General features: G+C 58.1%; 1 protein-coding gene across 1 annotated transcript in view; it reads right to left on the bottom strand.

Moving 5' to 3' along the window:
* Positions 1–8,437: 8,437 nt before the first annotated feature.
* Bmp7 (bone morphogenetic protein 7) overlaps positions 8,438–19,324 on the bottom strand; it is a 69,624-nt gene continuing 58,737 nt past the window's right edge. The window contains exons 4-7 of the mRNA XM_076849148.1: positions 19,054–19,251; positions 12,917–12,993; positions 11,509–11,619; positions 8,438–9,343 (exon numbers count right to left, since the gene is read on the bottom strand). Of these exons, the coding sequence (XP_076705263.1) occupies positions 9,194–9,343; positions 11,509–11,619; positions 12,917–12,993; positions 19,054–19,251 (536 nt within the window). The 3' untranslated portion in view covers positions 8,438–9,193. The remainder of the gene's footprint in view (positions 9,344–11,508; positions 11,620–12,916; positions 12,994–19,053; positions 19,252–19,324) is intronic.

Genomic DNA, 19,324 nt, shown 5'->3' with positions numbered 1-19,324 from the left:
AGCCCCTCTGAAGCGCGTCCCCCACGCTGCCTGGCACAGCCAAGGGGACGATGCGCCCCCAATGAAGGCCAGCACCTCATGGGGCTGAGGACCAGGGCCCATGTCTCTCAATTTCCAGTCTGTTAATAATGATGGTGACACATCCCCCCCAAGACTCGTCCAGGAAGCTGTGCTGTGTGCAAAGGGATTTTTTTTTTTTTTTTTTTTTGGTTCCAGGGATGGAATCCAGGGGCACTTAACCTCTGAGCAACATCCCTAGATCGTTTTAATTTTTATTTTGAGATGGATCTTTCTAAGTTGTCTAGGGCCTTGCTAAGTTGCTGAGGCTGGCTTTGAACCTGTGATCCTCCTGCCTCCATCTCCCAAATCACTGGGATTATAGGCGTACACCACCTTGCCCAGGCTCCAAGGGGCTTTTCATTACACAGTGTGACTGACAGTCATGGGGGATTGGCGGTGCATGGTCTTCCAGCCCTCCCCACCCTGGAGTGGGGCAGGGCGACAGCTACAACCCCCCCCCCCGTCCCAGGGGCAGCCGATCATTGGCCATTCAAGAGTCATCTGATTAGCATAAGCTCAGGTGTGGCTAAAGGTGGGTTATGAATGATGAAGGATGTTCCCGTCCCTTCCATCAGGAAACTCCCAGGGTTGTAGGAGCTCCGTGCCCTGGACAAAGAACAAACATACGTTTTTATTATATGAGACCTTTCAAAAAAAGACATTGCAGGTGTAATGAAGTCAGGGTCTTGAGCCAGGAAGTCATCCTGAACTGTGTGGCTGAGTCCAGCACAATCAGAGTGTCCCTATGAGAGACCTGGAGACTGACCGAGCAGGGTCAGAGAGAGGAGGAGGGAGGGGGCCCTGTGTTGGCTTCAAAGGCCCAAGAGCCAGTGGACAAGGGGGCCAGCTCCTTAGACTTCCAGCTCAAAGAGAACAAATGTGCGCCCTTTTCAGGTGCCCGCTTGCAGTCCCTTTTTGTGGCCAAGGAGGCCGGGAGGGCAGATCCTGAGATTTCACTCTGACAGGTGAGAGCCTTGGAGAGCTGTGAGCCAGGGATACGTCCTGTAGGTCCCTAAGAGGTCATGACTGTGGTCAGAGTCACAGAGGGGAACCTGCAGCCTCAGGGCCATGCATGCCCAGGGCCTCAGCTCCCAGAGGTTCAGGCTCTTCCTTTAGTGGACATCAAGGTCTTGTGTCTCATGGCCCCTAATTGCTGCAGGAGTTTCTCTCCTAAAATAATGGACAGCTGCCCCCTTCCCTCTGTCCTCCAGAAGGGGAACCTGGGGCCAGACGCCGACAGGTGGTCACCAGCGTGGCAGACTGGCCGTCTTCAGGGCCTCCAGGGGGCAGCCGAGGGTTCCTGGCCCAGCTCCCTGGCTACAGGCCGAGGGTCCCTCAGGAAGTGGACCTCTCCCCTCACTCCAGGCTCACCCCTTCACCCCGTGGCCGCAGCCTCCTGGCCACGCTCTCAGTTCTTCATGCAGAGCTGTCAGTTGGGAGCCATTGTACCCACCAGGGGACAGATAGCCCTGTCTGGGGACATTACGGCTGTCACAACTGGGAATAGGACTGGCACCTAATAGGTAGGGGCCAGAGGTGCTGCTGCACGGCCTGCCATGCCCAGGCCGGCCGGCCACAGGAAACGGTCCAACCCCGAGTTGTGCCCGGCTGGGAGGCCCGTCTGACCCAGCGGCTCCTCCCCGCGGTCTCCCTGTACGGCTCTCTGCTCAGGCTCCTGGGCCCTGCAGATGCAGCCCTGTCCTCACAGCCCTGGGCGCACGGCCCTGCCCTCCCCTGGCTCCTCTCCCCGGGTCCCCAACCTGGGTGCTTTTCCTCCCGGGCCCCTGGCCACTCTCCTGCCCAGCCTGGCCACTGCCCAGCCTTCTCCTTCACTACTTAAGGTCTCACTTGTCCTTTCTCTCCACTGATAGTGCCATCCAAGAGCAGGGGCCTCATCACCTGCTGGCCACAGGGTGTCCTCTGTCTTAGGACAGCGCCTGAGTCCGCAGATGCCCAGTGTGCTTGTTGAATGACGTCCATGGCAGAAGCCGATTGGCCCCTGAGAACTGCTCTATACACTGGGCACAGGGCCTGGGCAGAGGCTGCGGGGCCCAGGTCAGAATGAAAAGGTGGCGCCTTGTCCCAGAGTGACTGATAGATTCAAGACGGCAACAGTGGGACGTGAAAACACACTGGGCCCTTCCGAGCATGAAGCGGGTGTCCTGGCTGGCCAACCACTGGCCACTGGGGTTGGGCGGGCCCCCTGTGCACGGCCCTGGTCCTCACACCCACCTACGGCCTGCTTAGTGGGTGGGCTTCATCACAGAGTCGGGCTTGACCCTGCCCGCCCAGTCCACCCCCTCAGAGCCAGCAAGGGCTGGGAGGCGCGGGCAGCTCAGCTGGCCAGGTCCAGTACAGGCTGCCTCGGGCCAAGCAGCTGTCGAGACTCCAAGGCTTTGGAGGGCTGTGTGTTTTTCCTCTTCTATTTTTATTTCCTCAAATCTAGGACCAAGAAAGGCCAGCGCCAGAGCCCTGAGGGGTCTGAGCCAAGGGGGATGGAACCGCAGGCTGAGGGAAACGTCTGTGAGTGTCCTTGGGGGGACACACAGACTCCAACCTGATTGTGGGGGCCCTGAATTGTCAGGGAAGCCTGAATTCCCCACCCAGAGGCCCCTCTCTTACTGATGGTGGCCAGGCCCAGACCCAGTAGCCACACACGGTGACATCACCACCCATGGCTGGAGTCTGGAGTGGAAGGCCAGTCACACTCGCAGCTCTCAGGGGAGAAGCAGGCAAGCTGTGGACAGGTGCCTGCCCCCAGGGAGCAGCTGGCTGGCCCTGTGCTCTGTATGTGCAGATAGGACGTTCCACTGCCCTTCCCCAGGACACAAGACAGTGGCTGGGGTGACAGCCACCTTACAAAGAATTTTGGACTTCAGTTAACGGTCTCAGGTGTATAAGACTTACCACTCAAATTGCTCAGACAGTTGGTGAGTTGGGGGACTCTTGGTGGGAGGACCATGGATTCAGCCATAGGCCCTATTATTTCATGGAGTGTCTACGGTCGTCAGGGACTTTGTTGGTGGTGCATGATCTCTGTCTTCTAGATCCCCAGGTGGGTAGTGTCACTTAGGCAGAATGCAGAGTTTTAAGGAGCCTCCCGAGAGCCCTGTCCTCTGTATAAAGCCCCAGTGAACATGGTGTTGGTCCCCAAGAAAACTGCCCCCTGGTGTGAGCATGATGCCATCACTCTGCAGCGTGATCCTAATTGTTGGCTTTGACCTATGGCAGGGTCACCAGGAGCAGGCCCCCTTCAGAGCTGAAGGAGAGCCCTGACTGATACCCCCAAGAAAATGAGGACCTCCGTCTCGCAAGCACAAGACAACAGGCTGGGCCAGAACCTGACCGGGGGCGGAAGAGGCCCCCATGCTGCAGGAACACGCTACCAACATCTTGCTTTCGTTTGTGAGGTGCCGGGCAAAGAACCCAGCCAGGCCACGCCTGGACTCCTGTCCGTGGGCTCCTAAGACGGCAAGTGGATGGTGACGGAAGACCCTGAATCTGCAGTCACTGTTACACTGCACAGGAGACCAGCATGGACAGCTGATCGCCAAGGTCCAGAATCCATAGAATTCTGATGGCAACAGGATCCTGACCTGGCTGTGTACGCTGCCGCCAGGATAAATGCCTGTAGTTCTCGGTCCTCCTCACGGCTAGGAGTGACCATGTGACTGCATTTTTTGCTAATGAGAGCCAAGTGGGCCTTTTGGTCTGACCTTTGGGGTGGCTGCCAAGGCAACATACAGCCCAACTTGGCTGTGAAGGCAAGTGCTGCAGCAGCCTTCCTGGACCTTGAGTACAGAGTGAGGACGAAACCATGAACTAAGATAGCACAGCAAAAAGAGGAGGAGAACCCAAGTCCTTAAGGACACAAGGCAGCTCCATCCTGACCTTGAAGGGCTGACCTTGAGGCCCCTTTTAAGGGAGAGATTTTGTCTTCTTCAAGCTACTAGCATTTTGGGTTAGCACAGTTAATCTCAAACATCCTTAATAAGGGTGGGCACCAGACCCATCTCACTGATGAGGAAACTGAGGCACAGGAAGGGTAGTAGTTTGCCCAAGGTGGAGGGCTCGCAGGAACTGGGCAGGCTCTGTGCTGAGCAGGCCCGTGCTCCTCTGCCCTGGGCACCCTGCTCTTGCTCTGTGGCCGGAGAAGCTCCTCCGTCTCGGTGAATCTCTCTAGGAAGCCGGCAGGTGTCCTTCCCAGAAGAGGTGAATGCTGTCCTCTCGGTTCCTGTCACCTCGAGGCCCACACCCGGGCGGAGAGGCCCGAGTGCTCCCCCTGCTGCCCGCCCAGAGCTGCCTCCAAGGGAATAAGGTGATGAGAAGGGATAGAGTGCCACTTCCTCCTGGCAGCCCTCCCGGTCTCCCCACCATGCCACCCTGAGGCCCGAGGCCCTCAGCACTTCACAGGAAGCCAGAGGCCCTCTGTGGCCTCCGGACTCGTGCATGGCCAGTGTTCCCTTGCCTGACTGGCCTCACTGCTGCCCCTCTCTGCTGCAGCTCCCGAGTATTCTCACCCTTCCTCCCTCCTGCCCAGCAGCACCTCCGCCTCCACCCCTGTGGACCCCGCAGGTGGAGAGGCCCTCCCTCTGGCCACCGTCCCCTTCACAGGCCCCCTCTGTCCCCCATTCAGGTCTCCACTGATAGGGCCTCCTCCGAGGGGCTCCCCCACCCACAGCGTGACGTGGTGTTCAGCTGCCGTCGGGCCTGGCGTCTCCATCGACACGGTGGGCCGTGCCCGGGTCATGGTGCTATGAGGGGCCCACAAAAAATATTTTAATGACCTTTAAAATCAGAAGAAAATAAATGAATATAATTCATCCTGGTTTATATTCGTCTTTATGCCGACGGGGTCATAAAATAGAATTTTTATTTTATTTTTATGGAGAAGGGTCCCGACAAGCAGGCTGTGCCGCCGTGTGTTCACTGGTCGCCCGAGAGCAGCTTCCTGCCTGCAGATGCTGGGCTCTGTCCCTTGTCCACTGCCCAGAGCAGCGCCTGGCGCAGACACAGCAAGAGTCAGCCAAGGAGCCGCAGCCAGAGGAAGGTCTCTGGAGCAGTCCCTGCTCCTGAGGGCCACCCTCGCCCTGCAGAGCCGGCCAGGTCTCCTGGACACCTCCTGAGCCCCACAGCCCTGCTCCTGGCCCAGCCCTGAGTGCACCACCAGGGGGGGGGGTGGGGGGAAGATGGGGAGGCTGGGTAGGGGTGTGGCCTGGGAGAGCGACCTGTACTCTCACTGCAGCGGGTTGGACGGTGACACCAAACCATGTCTGTCCACCCCTGAGCCCCGGAACCTGTGAATGGGACCCCACCAGATTGCAGATGAGATTAGTTACGAATCTAGGGATGGGATGAACCTGGATTATCTGGGTGAATCCTATGTCCCATGACAAGTGTCCGTACCAGAGACACGGAGCAAACACAAAGAGGGCCACGTGAAAGCAGCGGCAGAGGCGGGTGGCACTGCGACCAACCAAAGAACGTCAGGAGCCCACAGAGGCTGGAAGAGACGGGAGGCCTGCCCCTGAGCCTCAGAGGGACGCAGCCCATGTACACCCTGACCTTGGACATCCAGCCTCCAGAACTGCAAGAATAAATATTTAAGTCACCAGTTTGTGGAAAATTGTTACGGCAGCCCCAGGGGACTCATGGTCACCTTCTCCAAAAGATCTGGAGAGAGGAGGCTCAAACAGCCACGTTAGACGCTCCTACAGAGCCGGCCGATGGCCACTGGCAATGTTCCCAGTGCCCAGCGAGATCCAAGCAGGGTGATCACCAGGCACAGGAAACAGAGGGGCAGGTCTGCAAATGAGCAAGGTCCAGGACAGGCGAGGCCATCGCCCAGCCCTGGGAAAGCCGGGGGGTCACGCCCCCAGAGGAAGGCCCTCACAGCCTGGGAGCAGGAGGGAGACCAGGTCCCGAGCGTGATCCAGAACTCAGCCTGGACTAGGGACTGACACTCAGGTTGGGAAGGACATCGGAGGGCTGGATCTGGGGCCTGGGAACCCCCACTTTTCCAGAGCAGCCCCAGGAGATGCCAACTTAGGGGAGCCCCAGGGGGAAACCCAAACTTGGTGGCGCATTTCCAGTTCCCGTGGTTATTAGCTGGGGGACTTGGGGCAAATTCCATCACCTCTCTGTGCCCATCAGGCAGCAGGGCTGAGAAGAGACAAGGAAAGAATCCAAGGAGCGTGTGAACAGGGGGGTGGGAGCCAGGGGTGGAAGGGCCCGCTTGCCTCCAGGGCCTGCCCAGGGCCGGAGCAGGCCAGCCAGGGAGCAGAGGCGCTGGCCCTTCCCCGGCTCTGTCCTCTCCTGATACTTTGCTACTTCACAGGGACATCGGTGCAGATGAATTTGTCTACCATTTTCTAAATGGCCACTGGGCCTTGCCCCTTGGTGAGAGGGACCATATCGCATGGTGAGGACTGTGGCCTGGGCTGTTCCTTTGCTCAGCCCAAAATTTGCTGTGCGGGAAGGGGCCCAGGGTGGTCACATCTGCCGATTGCTCAAGAGAAGCCAGATGAAGGGATTTTTTTTCACCCCCAACTTCAGATTTTCAAAAACCCATTGGCAACAAATTCACATTTTTAGAAACGTGTAAACAGCAAGCGAGGGACGAGGCCAGTCTGCAGAGCTGCATCTGGGCCTCCGCCTGGGACTCTGGTCTTGGGCCTGGAAAATAGAACAAAAGCTACGTTGCACGTCAGGACAATGTCAAGAGCGTTTGGAAATCACAGGGGCTGGAACTTGTTAGGAGCTTGGTCTGAGGCAACAGGGGAGGAGAGAGCGGCGTGTCCGCAGCGGGTTGAGATGCTGGAAGCGTCAGGTGCCTGGGCTGCAGATTCGAGGAGAAAAGGCAGCCACGGTCTGCTCCCCACGCCCACTGAGGGCCACCCGGAGCACAGCCGGGGGCTGGACACCCCGCCTTCACCAGGTTCATAGCCGGGCACCCAGAGCTGGGCTCCACGGCAGCCCCTGAACTGCCCGAGTGAGGCAGCCGGACAAGGCCAGCCCTGGGGCCAGCGGTGCTTCAGAGTTTTGGGTGTGTGCCCCCCTTTTCTCTCTTGTGCCTCTATTTTATTGGGATGACTGAATCTTTCAACTATGTGAGCAGTAAACACAGCTAGTTTACCCCCTGCCTCTTCGAAACAGCTGCTGACAGCTGAACTATAATCCAACCAAGGATCTCCGCGGCCCCGACGACCAAATGCACATTTGCTGTTTGGTTCCGTGTCCCTCCTGGAGCCCACACAGCTGCACCAAACACTGAAGAGCCAGCGCCTTGCCCCCAGGCCTGTGCGATAAACAGCGCACCCCACACCCCCGCAGCCAGGCCAAGGCCAGGTCCTCAGCAGCTGGAGAGGGCCCTGCCGTCCAGGAGCGCAGAGGGAAAGCGGTGCGCACAGACACGCGGCCCCAGAACCAGAACCAAACATCTCCTTTTATTACAAATCAAAACCCTTTTTATTTTGTCTCTTTGTACAGAATTTTCACTGAGGACTGTCCGGCCACAGCCGTGGGTACATTGATCCAACGGTTAATAAATAGTCTTAAATAAGAAGACATACAGGTGGAAGGCCAGTGCTCATGGTTCTGAGGGAGAGCGGCGAGGAGGGTTTCAGAAGAGCTTCAGGTGGAATTAAATAACTTCTTTGTCTCATCACAGCTATTTACAGGTTGACGTGTACACCATGCTCACCAGAGGCCGGGAGCCACAGCGAGAACCAAGAGGGAGTCACACAAAAGCCCCCGCTCTGCCTTTAAACAAAGCAAATTGCAACAAAAACACTCTTCCCCCAACAACCAGGCAGCAAAGGCTGCAGCCCAAGCTACTGAAGAAGAAAAAAGAAAAGCAGAGCTGATGTTTCCAGGAGGCACAGGACCGGGCTCTTCACCGGCCTAGGCTCTGCAGGGCCGCGGGTGCTGCCTGGACAGCTCTCCCCTTCCTGTAGGGGCAGGAAACGCCCTCCCCACGGCCTTGCATTTGCAGCTGGAAGCTAGTGAACAGCACTTGGGGGACCCATCGGCCAAGGCAAAGGGGGTGTGCACCAAGAACCACGTGAGAACTGTCACCCCAGCAGGATACATGCTCGGGAGGTCACCCTCCTGCTGGCGGCTGGAGTCCAGCGCACCTGCGCCTCTCAGCCCTCCCGCCAGGTGCCTCTCGCGTACTTCAAGGAGACAGTCTGTTTGCAGAGCCCTCTAAGAGGGGTCAGCAAGTGAAGAGAGGAAGCTACAGTGCCCCGCAGGCCCGGCTTCAGAGAGGAGCACGGGTCCACTCAGGGGAGGAGCACACTCTGCTCCCCGCAGGCCGGCGGACTCGTCTCCTCTGTGCTTCCCAACCTCAGGGTGCAGCCCAAGTTCTGCCCTACTTCCGTCCTCACAGGGGAAACCAGTCACCAAGTCCATCCCTGCCACAGCACACCTTCTCCTTTGGGCCAACATGGCCACTTCCGGGTGCACCTGGTCCTTCCCTCCAGCTGCATTTGGGCAGATCTGGGTAAACATGGGGTCCTGCAGGCTCGGACTGAAACAGGAATGGAACTGGGGACTTCCCACCCTCCAGTGGCCACAGCGTCTGTGAAATCAGAATAAATCAAGAAATGGGGAGAGACTGTTGAGGAAAACATATCTGTAACGTCCTAGCCGTTTGCATTCATTGGCTTTATTGTGACATTTGTTACAGGACCTTCCCACCAGTTTTCCTTCAGCTCAGCCACAAGGGCCCACCCCTGGCCATGCCTTCCTCCCTGTTTGGGGCCTGGCGGATGGTCTCCTGGTCTCCTCGTTGCCTCCAGAGTCAACGAGTCAGAGTACCATGGGGACGGCACAGCCCATGACTGTGGCTGTGAGATCTTCCTTGTAGAGATTCTTTCCTGTTAGGTTTTGCCTGCAGCAGCTTGTAGGAGCTTGTCCACAGGATGCTGCCGAGGCAAAACTGATCCACAGCCACTTGGCACTCCAACCCTGAGACTCTTATACCTTTACAACTGGGGAGGGGAAGGGAACGTCTCAAAAGAGGCATCTGGTCCGTTGGCTGCTAACCAAGGCAGGCGGTGAGAGATACTGGGCAGGGTGACACAGCGGATCCAGAAAAACGTGGCCCCAGAGGCTCAGCTTCCAGGAGGGGCTAGTGGCAGCCACAGGCCCGGACCACCATGTTTCTGTATTTCTTCAGGATGACGTTGGAGCTGTCATCGAAGTAGAGGACGGAGATGGCGTTGAGCTGGGTGGGGGCACAGCAGGGCTTGGGCACTGTGTCCGGGTTGATGAAGTGGACCTGCAACACACCCAACATGGCCCGTGGTGAGGGGCGGGCCTGGCCCCCATCCCTCCCTAAGGGACATCTACTGACTGGGCAAGATGACCCAGATGACATTAGCAAGAAGATCCTGACCTAAGCACATTACACACACTCCCTTGGCTCTGGGACTGTCCCCATGTTGCAGATAAGGGGACCACAACACAGGGCATCCTCACAGACACAGCTGCTATGCCAGGAGCAGGATGGGCCGTCTGGGGCCAGGGATTCTGTGTCCTGCCACTGAAAGTGCTTTCTCCTGCTTGTGGGCATCATGACCTGGGCAGAGCATGGGTTGGAACAGGAGCAAAATAAACCCCCAAATGCCCGCAGAGACCACACGATGCCACCAACCAGCCAAGTCAGCCCGGAGCAGGCCACAGGGAGAGTGGGAGCTGGGGCAAAGCGAAGGGAGAGGCTGCCACTCAACCCAAGCTGACCGCAGGTCAAAGGATGTGGCCAGTGCTCAAGACAGACCAGAGATGGAGCTATTCTAGAATGTTCTAGATCACAAGTACAGGAGGTACGCTAGGCCAACATGCAGAAACCTGGGCCTCTGTCCACAGCCTCCAGGCTCGGACCTGACATGGCTTCCTACATCCTCGAGGATGGGCCCTTGTCCATCTTTCCCTCCCCAACCCTGCACTCTGAATGATTTTCAAAGCAAACCCCAGACGTCAGCCCATTCCTCTGTGAGCATCCCCCAGGACTCCCCGAGGACCGGGCGCCACCCTCATTTAAGCGTGACCACAGGGCATCACCTCACTGTCACTCGAGAGCGCCTTCTCATCTCAAGAACTCCGGTGAGACGCTGACTGAGGCCACAGGACCCTGTCCCATGGGCCAAGAAGGGAGGGCTGGAAGAGCACAGAGGAGCTCAAGGCAGCACGGGGACATGCCCCCACACTCCAGGGTCCGGAGGCAGTCCTTCCCTGCAGTAAGACGCTCCAGGCCCAGGCCCAGCAGGGGAGGGCCGCTCCGCTTCCAGCTAAGGATCTTCAACCCGAAAAAGGCTTTCGAGTTTATAATCCAGGGAAGGAAGGGCTTTGGAAAACACATACTTAAAAAAAAAAAAAAAAAAAGGCTCTTGCCCCCAAGGGACCAGATGAAAGGACCAGATGAGCTGTTCTCCGGGACTGAACTCGCCGGCCAGGATGAGCAGAGAGGCAGGTCGCAGCAAGGCATGAAGCCCAGGATCAAGCAGCAGCCGACAGAGGGAGCAGCCCTGGTGGTGGGCTCCGGGTCACCAGCAGCCCTGCAGCCAGGTGCATGATCAGCTGCCAGGGAAAGCCCAGTCAGCCTTGGTGGCAGGGAGCCAGATAACGAGGTCCTTGCACCTGGGATTCCAAGCTAAAGAACAAAGTGCCTAACTCCGAACACTCTTGCTAATTTGGGTAGAGTAGTGCTAATGGCATCTCCTGAGCATCTCTGTGTGCTGGGCACTGAGCTACGAGCTTGGACCTCATCAGCATGTTGAATCTTCCCAGTGACCCTGTGGATGAACTTGAACTAGCCCAGGGCTTCCTAGATCTCTACCACACAATCCTCTTTGCCCTCTTCCTGGTACGCTCTTCCCCTCTGAAATCTCCCCATCTGTTTACTGAACTCTTTTCCACACTAGACAACGAAGCCAGAGGCCAGGACCCCCTCCAGGTTATTCCCTGCAGCGCCCCTGGCTCTGGGCACGGGATCTACATACTCTAGCTCATCAAGGGGCCTGATACTCTCGAGCTGACCCCTCCCCAGGGATGGCTAGATGCTGGGGTGGGCAGAGAGCCTGCAGACAAGACTGTCTCAACACAGCACAGACATCTGATCCCAAGAGCACAGTTCAGACTGATGGATGGGCGGCCCCAGGCCCACTTCTTGATTAGGCATGGTAACCAGCACCTGGGATTTTGGGAGCTCGTGAACCTGTTGTACTGTTAAAGTTAGAACAAAGGAAGGAACTTCACATCCAGACATATGATCATCTTTACTCCAATGAAGTCGTAAAATATAATTCTTAGTATCTTTTTTATGGAGCAAAGGGCCCACCAGACAGCGTCTCAGGCTCTGGCTTGGAGGCAGCACAGCAAGACCTGAGGTCCCGCAGCCTGTAGCCCCAGCTGACCACCCCCTGGACAGCACCCGGCGGCACCCACCAGTGTCTGCACGATGGCGTGGTTGGTGGCGTTCATGTAGGAGTTCAGAGGGAAGGCGCACTCCCCCTCGCAGTAGTAGGCTGCGTAGCCTTCAGGGGCGATGATCCAGTCCTGCAGGAGAGGGCAGTGGCTGGGGAGTGGCTGGCCACTTTCAGAACCATACAGAAAACCTAAGTAGCAGGGCCCTGCCTCCCCTGTGGACACCCCCCTCCCGTGGGCCACGGCCAGACGGGATCAGGGCTCTGCCACACCCCCAAACAGGGGGGTCCAGAAGAGGCAGGAGGAACAAGAGCAGCCTGTAGCTCCAGCAGAAAAAAGTAGAGTCACCAGAGGGCAGGCAGAGCCAGGGCTGTGCTCCTGGACAGGAGGTGGCACAGCAGAGAGGACTCTGGTGTTGGGGACCAGTCAGGAACCGACTATCCCTGCCAGGTGATGACACATTACAGGTTTACTGTAAGCCAAGCCTCCATGCCTGGGTGTACCCGCCTGGAGGAGAGGCCAGTGACCCTCCAGCGCTGTGGGGGAAGTCCAGCAGCGTGCACCACCTGTGTGCACAGCTCCGTGAGCAGCACACCCCACGCTGGCCTCCAGGGTCTGCAAGCCCAGGAACACTGTCCAGCAATCCATGCACCCCTCACTCACTCTCGGGGGCACAAAATCTTCCAGCCGTGACCCCTGGAGTGTGGATGCTGCCTCAGCACTCCCTGGAACATGGATGCTGTCACTGGTCCCAAGGATAGACTCACAGTAGGGTGCCCGGCTGGCTGCATGGACCTTGCCTTGTGGGTGTCTGGGCACAGTCCCCATGGAAGAATCTGGACTCTCCCATTGAACTACAAGCTCCCCACGGGCTGAACAACATTGTGAGTTACGCCGTGATCTTGGGTCAGTGCACTGACCTCCATGGGACAGGTTCCTGGCTGTACCTCAGCACCCACAGCAGGCCCAGGGGCTGTGGACACTCACGAGTGTCCATGAGGTGCTGGGTGAGTGACCATCAGGACTTGTGGTAGACGCCTGCCGGCCTGCAGGACCCTCATTCCTGCCCCCCTCCCCACAGTAGCTCCAGAGGGATCAGCCCCATGGAATCATGGGGGGGGGAGGGGTGGGCAGAGGGGATCCCCCCCACTAACACAGGGCCCTGCCATGTGACAGAGATACAGACGTCACAGGATGGGAATGAGGGGCAGGAGGGCCATGAGGCTCAGAGTCCACAGTGTTGGGGCTCCTGGATCTGGGTTGAGGCTCACATTTCTGTTGGGGGTTTCATGGGTCGTCCCCGTGACCCTGGCCCGCAGCCTCTTCCCTAGTTGGGCCACGTGCCACCTGGAGCCTGAGCGGCAAGATGAGGTTCGTGACTCCTGTGCACACAGGGGCTCTGCCCCAGGGAGCGCGGCGGGGCCCTTACCTGCCAGCCCAGGTCGCGGAAGCTCACGTACAGCTCATGCTTCTTGCAGGCCTGCCTCTGGTCACTGCTGCTGTTCTCTGTGTTGCCAAGGAGGTGAAGGAGCAGCACCCAGGGAGGAAAGCACACACGCTCACGTCCCTCCGCGTGACGCAGCGGGAGCATGATCACTCCAGCCGGAGGGCGGCTGGGAGATCTGGCCTGGCGCTGCCCGCACAGGGCCCTGCCAGGGGAGGTGCCCAGCCCTTCCTCTCCCTCACCAGCTCAACCAGAGCACCTTCAGGGCCCCTCTGGACACTGGCTTCCCTGATGGAATGCTGGCATGTGCCTGGGGTCCACGAGGGGTCAAACCCCACACATACCCCCCGAAATGGCTGCAGAGCCCTGCTCAGAGGGGTCTGCTTCAACTGTGTGGCCTAGGAGTGAGGTCAGAGCACCCCTAGACTTTCTTCCACCTGGGGGGCAAGAGGTGTGCAGAAACACCTGGAACAGAGTCCCCCCATAGCACCAGGAAGAGATGACAGAAGCCAAACCATTGATGGCCAGCACACACCCCACTGCGGTTCCCACGGGAGCAGCCACAGTGCCCCGGGGTTTTCCAGAAGTGTATTTTGGTGAGCCTCAGGTCAGGCCCAGGCACTCGGGACTGGTGCAGAGTCTGCACACGCCTCACACACACGCACGCTCTGAACGCCCACTTCCACCTGCGGCTGGGCATGCTTTCTCCTTAACCATGACCTGTCCGTCCTCCACCTTTCTATCTACCCAGAGTAATGTCCACCTCCGGCCCTTGCCTGGAAGGCCTGGGTGGCTCTGACCCTGAACCATCGGCCACAGGCTGTTCCTACGGGGGCCTTTGCACTTAGCCATTTCTCACAGCCTGAAGGCTCCAGTGCGTGTTCCTCCGTCCTGTGTCTGGTTCCTACTCTGTATTCTAGTCTCCCTGCTGCATCTCCAAAGCCTCGAGTCCACACTGCACATGTAAAGGAGGGTCAAAGCCTCAGCCTCACTCACCCCTCTAATGCTCTCGGGGCTGAGCGTCCCGGTGGGCAAGGTGGCCCAGAGAATGAGCGTCCCAGTGGGCAAGGTGGCCCAGAGAACGTCTGAGAGGAGGGAGAGGGCAGGCCCAGGAGGTCAGGGAGAGCTTGCTGCGTTACCTGACCCAGGTTATAGGACTCAGGTGCTTGTGTCCCCACGCCTTTCTGATGGACCCAGTGTGGCCCTCCTGAAAGATCTGGTACTGGCCCCTCATGGCAACCTCCCCTTTCCCAGTGACTGGTTGGGAGACCCAGGCCCGAGCTCGCCAGCACGTCCTGCCACCAGAGGCAGGCACTGTTCAGGAAGGGCAAGGAACTCAGCTCAAACCATGGGCCTGGGGGTTCTGCAAAGAGGGCCCTCCATCCTAAGGAAGACCCAGGGGAAGATGCCCTGCTTTCTCCTATTGCCTGGCAACAAAAGAATAATGAGGCCCTGATGGCTCTGGGTAGCCAGGGCCCTGAGATGAAGCGGTGCTGAGATGGCAGGGCAGGGAGCGCTAGAGCTGGGGCCGCGATTCCACTGCTGAGCTCCTGGATCAGAACCTCTCCTTGGTTCTGTGGGCAGTGCATGGGACATGGGGTTCTGAATTTGCAGGTGGTCCATCCTGACTGGTGCTGCCAGCACAGGCTCATCTCACTGTGGACAGTGTGGTCTGCTTGAGTCCCCCCGGGGGGGCCCTGGAGGTGCAGGCCCAGACCCACAGCAAGCCCTGCAGGCCAGCGGGGGCTCTCCCAGCCACTGGCTCCAGTGGGCACCTCCACGCCAGGCCAGCTGCCTGAGTGTTCGCAGCAGTTCTCCAGCGCTCTCACACAGAGGAGTCGCTCCCAGCCCACCCGAGGGACACTTAAAACTGCACACAGGCACACCTTTTAACACTGACTATCACGGCTGTGGCCCTCAAACCAGTGACACACCACGAGAGTGTCTGATGAAGCAGGAACCACCCCCAACACCCGCTCTCCACCGCCCACAGGAATACTAGGTTAGTGAGAAGTGGGTCGGGGCCAGGCTGTCACTAAAGCACAAAGGGCGAGCTCCAGGCATCCTAGAGAAGGGCCCAGGGAGCTGGAAAGGCAGCTTCCCCTGGCTGCCCAGAAATCTCCGTCGGCACCCTCGCTGTGGCAATGCGGGGTCCCAGGAAGCTCCCTCCACCCACAGCCTCCTCGCTCTTGCCTAGGGGGAGGCAGAAGGTGGGGAGCATCCTACAGGCCGAGGAGCATCCTACAGGCCAGGGAGCCTGCCTAAAGTGCCCCAAACGAGAAAGAGGTCTGAGCACGTCAGCTCGGGCCAGGGACATTGCCAAGTCCATGATGTCCAGAGTAAAGGAAGACCCTGAGCTGACGTGAGGGCTCAGCACCAGGGTAGATCAACATTGTCAGCCAGGAGCAGAGGAGGGGTCTGTAGGTCCAAGTGCCACTTCCCCAACCACATCTGAAAGCAAAGGCCCAACAGCGGGGTTATGGACATGCTGTCGGGGTGGACACTAGCACTACCATCAGGGACCCTAGACACCTGCTCTGCACTTCTGGTCTCTTGGGATCCCGAATGGCCCCAGAGAAAGTGGCTGGAACTCCTGTGTCTCACTGGGACTTCGTAGCAGAAGAGCCAAGCAAGGCTCCCAGGCCCTGGGCCTCCAGTCCTGCCCCACTTGCCCACACAGCAGAGCGGGAGGCAGCACATGCCACTTGCCCCGGCGGCCTCCACCTCCAGGAGGCCCTGCCCAAGCAGCCAGCACGTCTGACCAGTGCTCAGACCCAGCTGCTGCCCCCACAGGTCATCTGGTGGAGACGGCTAATCATCAGGGCATTGGGCTCCAGTGGGGCGAGGGCCCAGGTCCTCCACCCAAGCACGCCATCTGAAGAGCCGTTGGGCCCTGGGGGTGGCTCACAGGCAAGCAGCTCCATGGCAGGCGGCAGGCTGCAGCCTGTGTCCCCAACCCACACACCAGGGCTGCGTGCGAGAGAGGATTCAGCTTGTGTGGCCCCATAGCAGGGTTCCTGTCACATCACGTGAGACGGGCACACCTCCAAGACACAGGGCACGCACGCCCATGCACGGGCGGGCACTGGCTTATGAAGTCTGGGGTGGGGCCCAGACCTGGGATTTGTTTTTTTAAATTAAGCTTCCAGGCCGTGTTTAGAAGAGCTTTAACAAGGCCAGGGAGTTGAAATCCACAGGAAGGAGGGAGGTGGCAGGTGGAGTAGCTGCCCCATGGGGAGTGAGGGCCCCGTCCCTGGACACTCGGTGAGGATCTGATGGAGAATCGGGTGTGGGAGGCCAGGACCTCGAGGCCTCTTTCCTGGCCCCTCATTCCAGAGGCACCTCTGATAGGGCTCCAGGACAGAGCCTGCTGCGGTGGAACGTGCCAGCACCTCCAGCCTGCTAGGATGCAAAAGCCTCGGCCAAGCCCCCAGGCTCCGGCTGAAGCCCTGGGTCCCACCCCATTCGCCATCCTCAGAGCAGCCAGAACCATCTCCCACCCCACTGCACACAGCGTGGAGCTCTGAGAAACCACTCCATGTTCTTGGGTTGAATTTCAAACCTGAGCTGCAGCTTGCTGGGCAGGGATCCACACGTGCCCCTCACCTGCCCCAGCCACACGGCCTCAAGCATGCCAGGGAGCTCTGCCACAGGCCCTGCAGCTGCAGGTCCCACTGCCTGGCCAAACCCTGGGGACAGCCTGGCCACATTCAGCGCCCCCTGCTCACTTCCCAGGGGAAGCCTTGCCTGCCCCTGGCATGGGCTGGAGTCCCACGTCACTGTCCCCCATCCTAGGCCTCTCCTCATATAGGGTGATAATGATGCCCGCCTCCTGCCCGGCCCAGATTAGCTCCTGGGGGCAGCCCCTGCTGAGCTTCCCCACGGAGCCCCAGCCCTAAGGCCCAGCTCAGAGGAGCCCCTGATGTGAAGGAACAGATCAGGTGATCTTTGATTTAGCAAATCACAGACCCTTTCAAGAAACCTAAAAAGGGGCATGAATGGAGTCCAAGCAGAACCCTGCACACACTCTGAGCCACCTGGCCACTGAAGCCCACCTGGGGTCGGGAAGTCCTGCTCTCAAAAGTGCCACTCAGCCCAGCAGGCTACCTCTCCCTGGGAAAGTAAAATGAACATGTTTTAGGATGGGCTGGGTGAGGCGGAAGGGGCCGCTGGCAATGGGAGGTGGGTTGGGGGCCTCTGCTGCCGCCTCGCCATGAGACCTCTAAACACCCCAATTTTCTGGGTGATTCCATGGACCAGTCCAGACCTGGGAGTCTGTTCAGAGGCCCCAGCTGCCACAGCTGCTGACCAGGGCAGGTTTGTGCCTCAGACTGTTCCTGGCAGCCACCAGGGTCCCAGCTCTGGGAGCTGAGCTCAGGGGGACACGCAGCCCATCAACAGAGGAGAAAGCTATGTGGACAGCAGCAAGCTCCTGCCCACTGCCCTGGTGCACACCACCACACAGGGCAGCTCCAGGTCACGCTAACTGCCCATCTGGCAGCTCAGGAGTTAAGTCCAGCACAGCCGCCAGCTGAAGTCTAAGTGTCATGGGCTGCCTTCTTTCTGGGGGTTCTGGGGAGAGTCCATTACCACCTTCTCCAGCTAGAGGTCACCTGCTCTCCCTGGCTCAGGTCACCTGGAAGGGGGGCTTAGAGGTTTTTTTTTGTGTTTTTTTTTTTCAGCCATAACCTGGGCTCCAAGGATCTGGGTGGCCACCACCATAGTCCCTGGGAAACCGTCTGCTAGAGATGTTAATTGACATTTTCCTTTCAGTCTGGGAGAAAATAAAGGTGCGTCTCCTACCAGCACAGGGACCGCTCCACGTGCAGGGGAGCATGAGATGGGTGAGGGTGGGGGTGGCCACAGGTGACCATAGGGCTCGGAAGGCGATTCTGGCTCCTAAATCAAGATGTACCATCCTGGGTTCCAGCAACCTACGCCACCAGACACCATCAGTGTCCAACTGTCCAGTCAGCCTGTGGGGAAAGGGACCATGTGCAGCCAGCCATGTTCCCAAAGCCCCAGACAAGTGCAGGCCATGCATGTGTCAAAACCTCTCAAGAGGACTACTGGGGACACCAAAGCTCATCTAGGACAGGCAGATATCTCCAGGCAATTCTAAACAGGGACGTGGTTCCAGTGTAATGGACAGCCAGCCTGCTCCTGGGGCTCAAATCCCAGGGGTGCCACTTACTCCGTGCCTTTGGACAAGTTACTTAACTTAAACTGAGCCCCAGTTTATCTCTCTGTAAAATAGGAAGCCTTGGAGTCTCAGAGCCTCAAGAACTATAAAACCTCATGTGCTAAAAACTGTCCCGCTCTATAGTGAGGATCTGAATGCTGCCACCCCTAGAAATGTCCTTTGGGGATGCCTTACATTTAGTACTTTCATTAATCTTTGGATTTCTTTCAGTGAAGATATTACCTCTACTTGGGGGAGGGGGTGGTGGGGATTGAACTCAGGGGCACTTGACCTCTGAGTCACATCCCCACCCCTATTTTATATTTTATTTAGAGACAGGGTCTCACTGAGTTGCTTAGCATTTCGCTTTTGCTGAGGCTGGCTTTGAACTCACGATTCTCCTGTCTTAGCCTCCGGAGCTTCTGGGTGTCTCTATTTTTAATTTTTTTCTTATAGTAATGAAACATTTCAAACAAACCTAAAAGTATGCCAAATAATATACAAAAACACTTTCCACCCATATTTTTTTTTCAAGGAATCAAATTAGTCACAAGTTCTCAATATTTTTCATTTTAGGAAATAAGTGAAAGATACAGCCAACAGCTCCCTCCGTTTCCCCCCGACCCATGCCCGCTGCCTGTCTTCCTAACTCCCCTTCGCAGGCGTCAGTGTGGCCACTGTTTTCTCTAAGTACAAATCTGCACAATCTGCATCATGCTATGCTAATGCTTTTCCATTTGTATTTCTAAGTTGATTTATTAGCTTTATTAATAATCAAGCTGGTAGGCTCTGGGCAGGCAGGGATGTGGGTCTGCTTCCAGCTGTGTCTGCTCCAGAGCCACCTGTGGAGCTCCCACACTGATCTGGAGTGGTTCTTGTTCCGGGGCTCTGCGGGGCCCTGGGGTCCTCAGGTACCTGTGCAGACCCACCCTGGACGTACCTGCCACACTGGCCATCCTCAGAGCCTCCTGGTTCTTGGGCGTCTTGGAGCGGTTCTGGCTGCGCTGCTTGCCCCCAGTAGACCGGATGCTGCGGAGGTGGACTTCGGTGGCCTTGAAGAAGGCCACCATGAAGGGCTGCTTGTGCTGGGGCCCGTGCCGCCCGATCAGGCCCGCCAGCTTGGGGTTAACGCTCTGCCCTAGGGAGGAAGCAGCCAGATGCACAGACGGTGGGTTCCGGGAGGGACAGGGCAGCTTCGTGCTGCAGACATC

This window comes from Callospermophilus lateralis, chromosome 3 (assembly GCF_048772815.1).
Source record: "Callospermophilus lateralis isolate mCalLat2 chromosome 3, mCalLat2.hap1, whole genome shotgun sequence".
NCBI lineage: Eukaryota > Metazoa > Chordata > Mammalia > Rodentia > Sciuridae > Callospermophilus > Callospermophilus lateralis.
The sequence above is the reverse complement of the archived record's forward strand: the minus strand, read 5'-3'. Positions and strand labels throughout refer to the sequence as shown.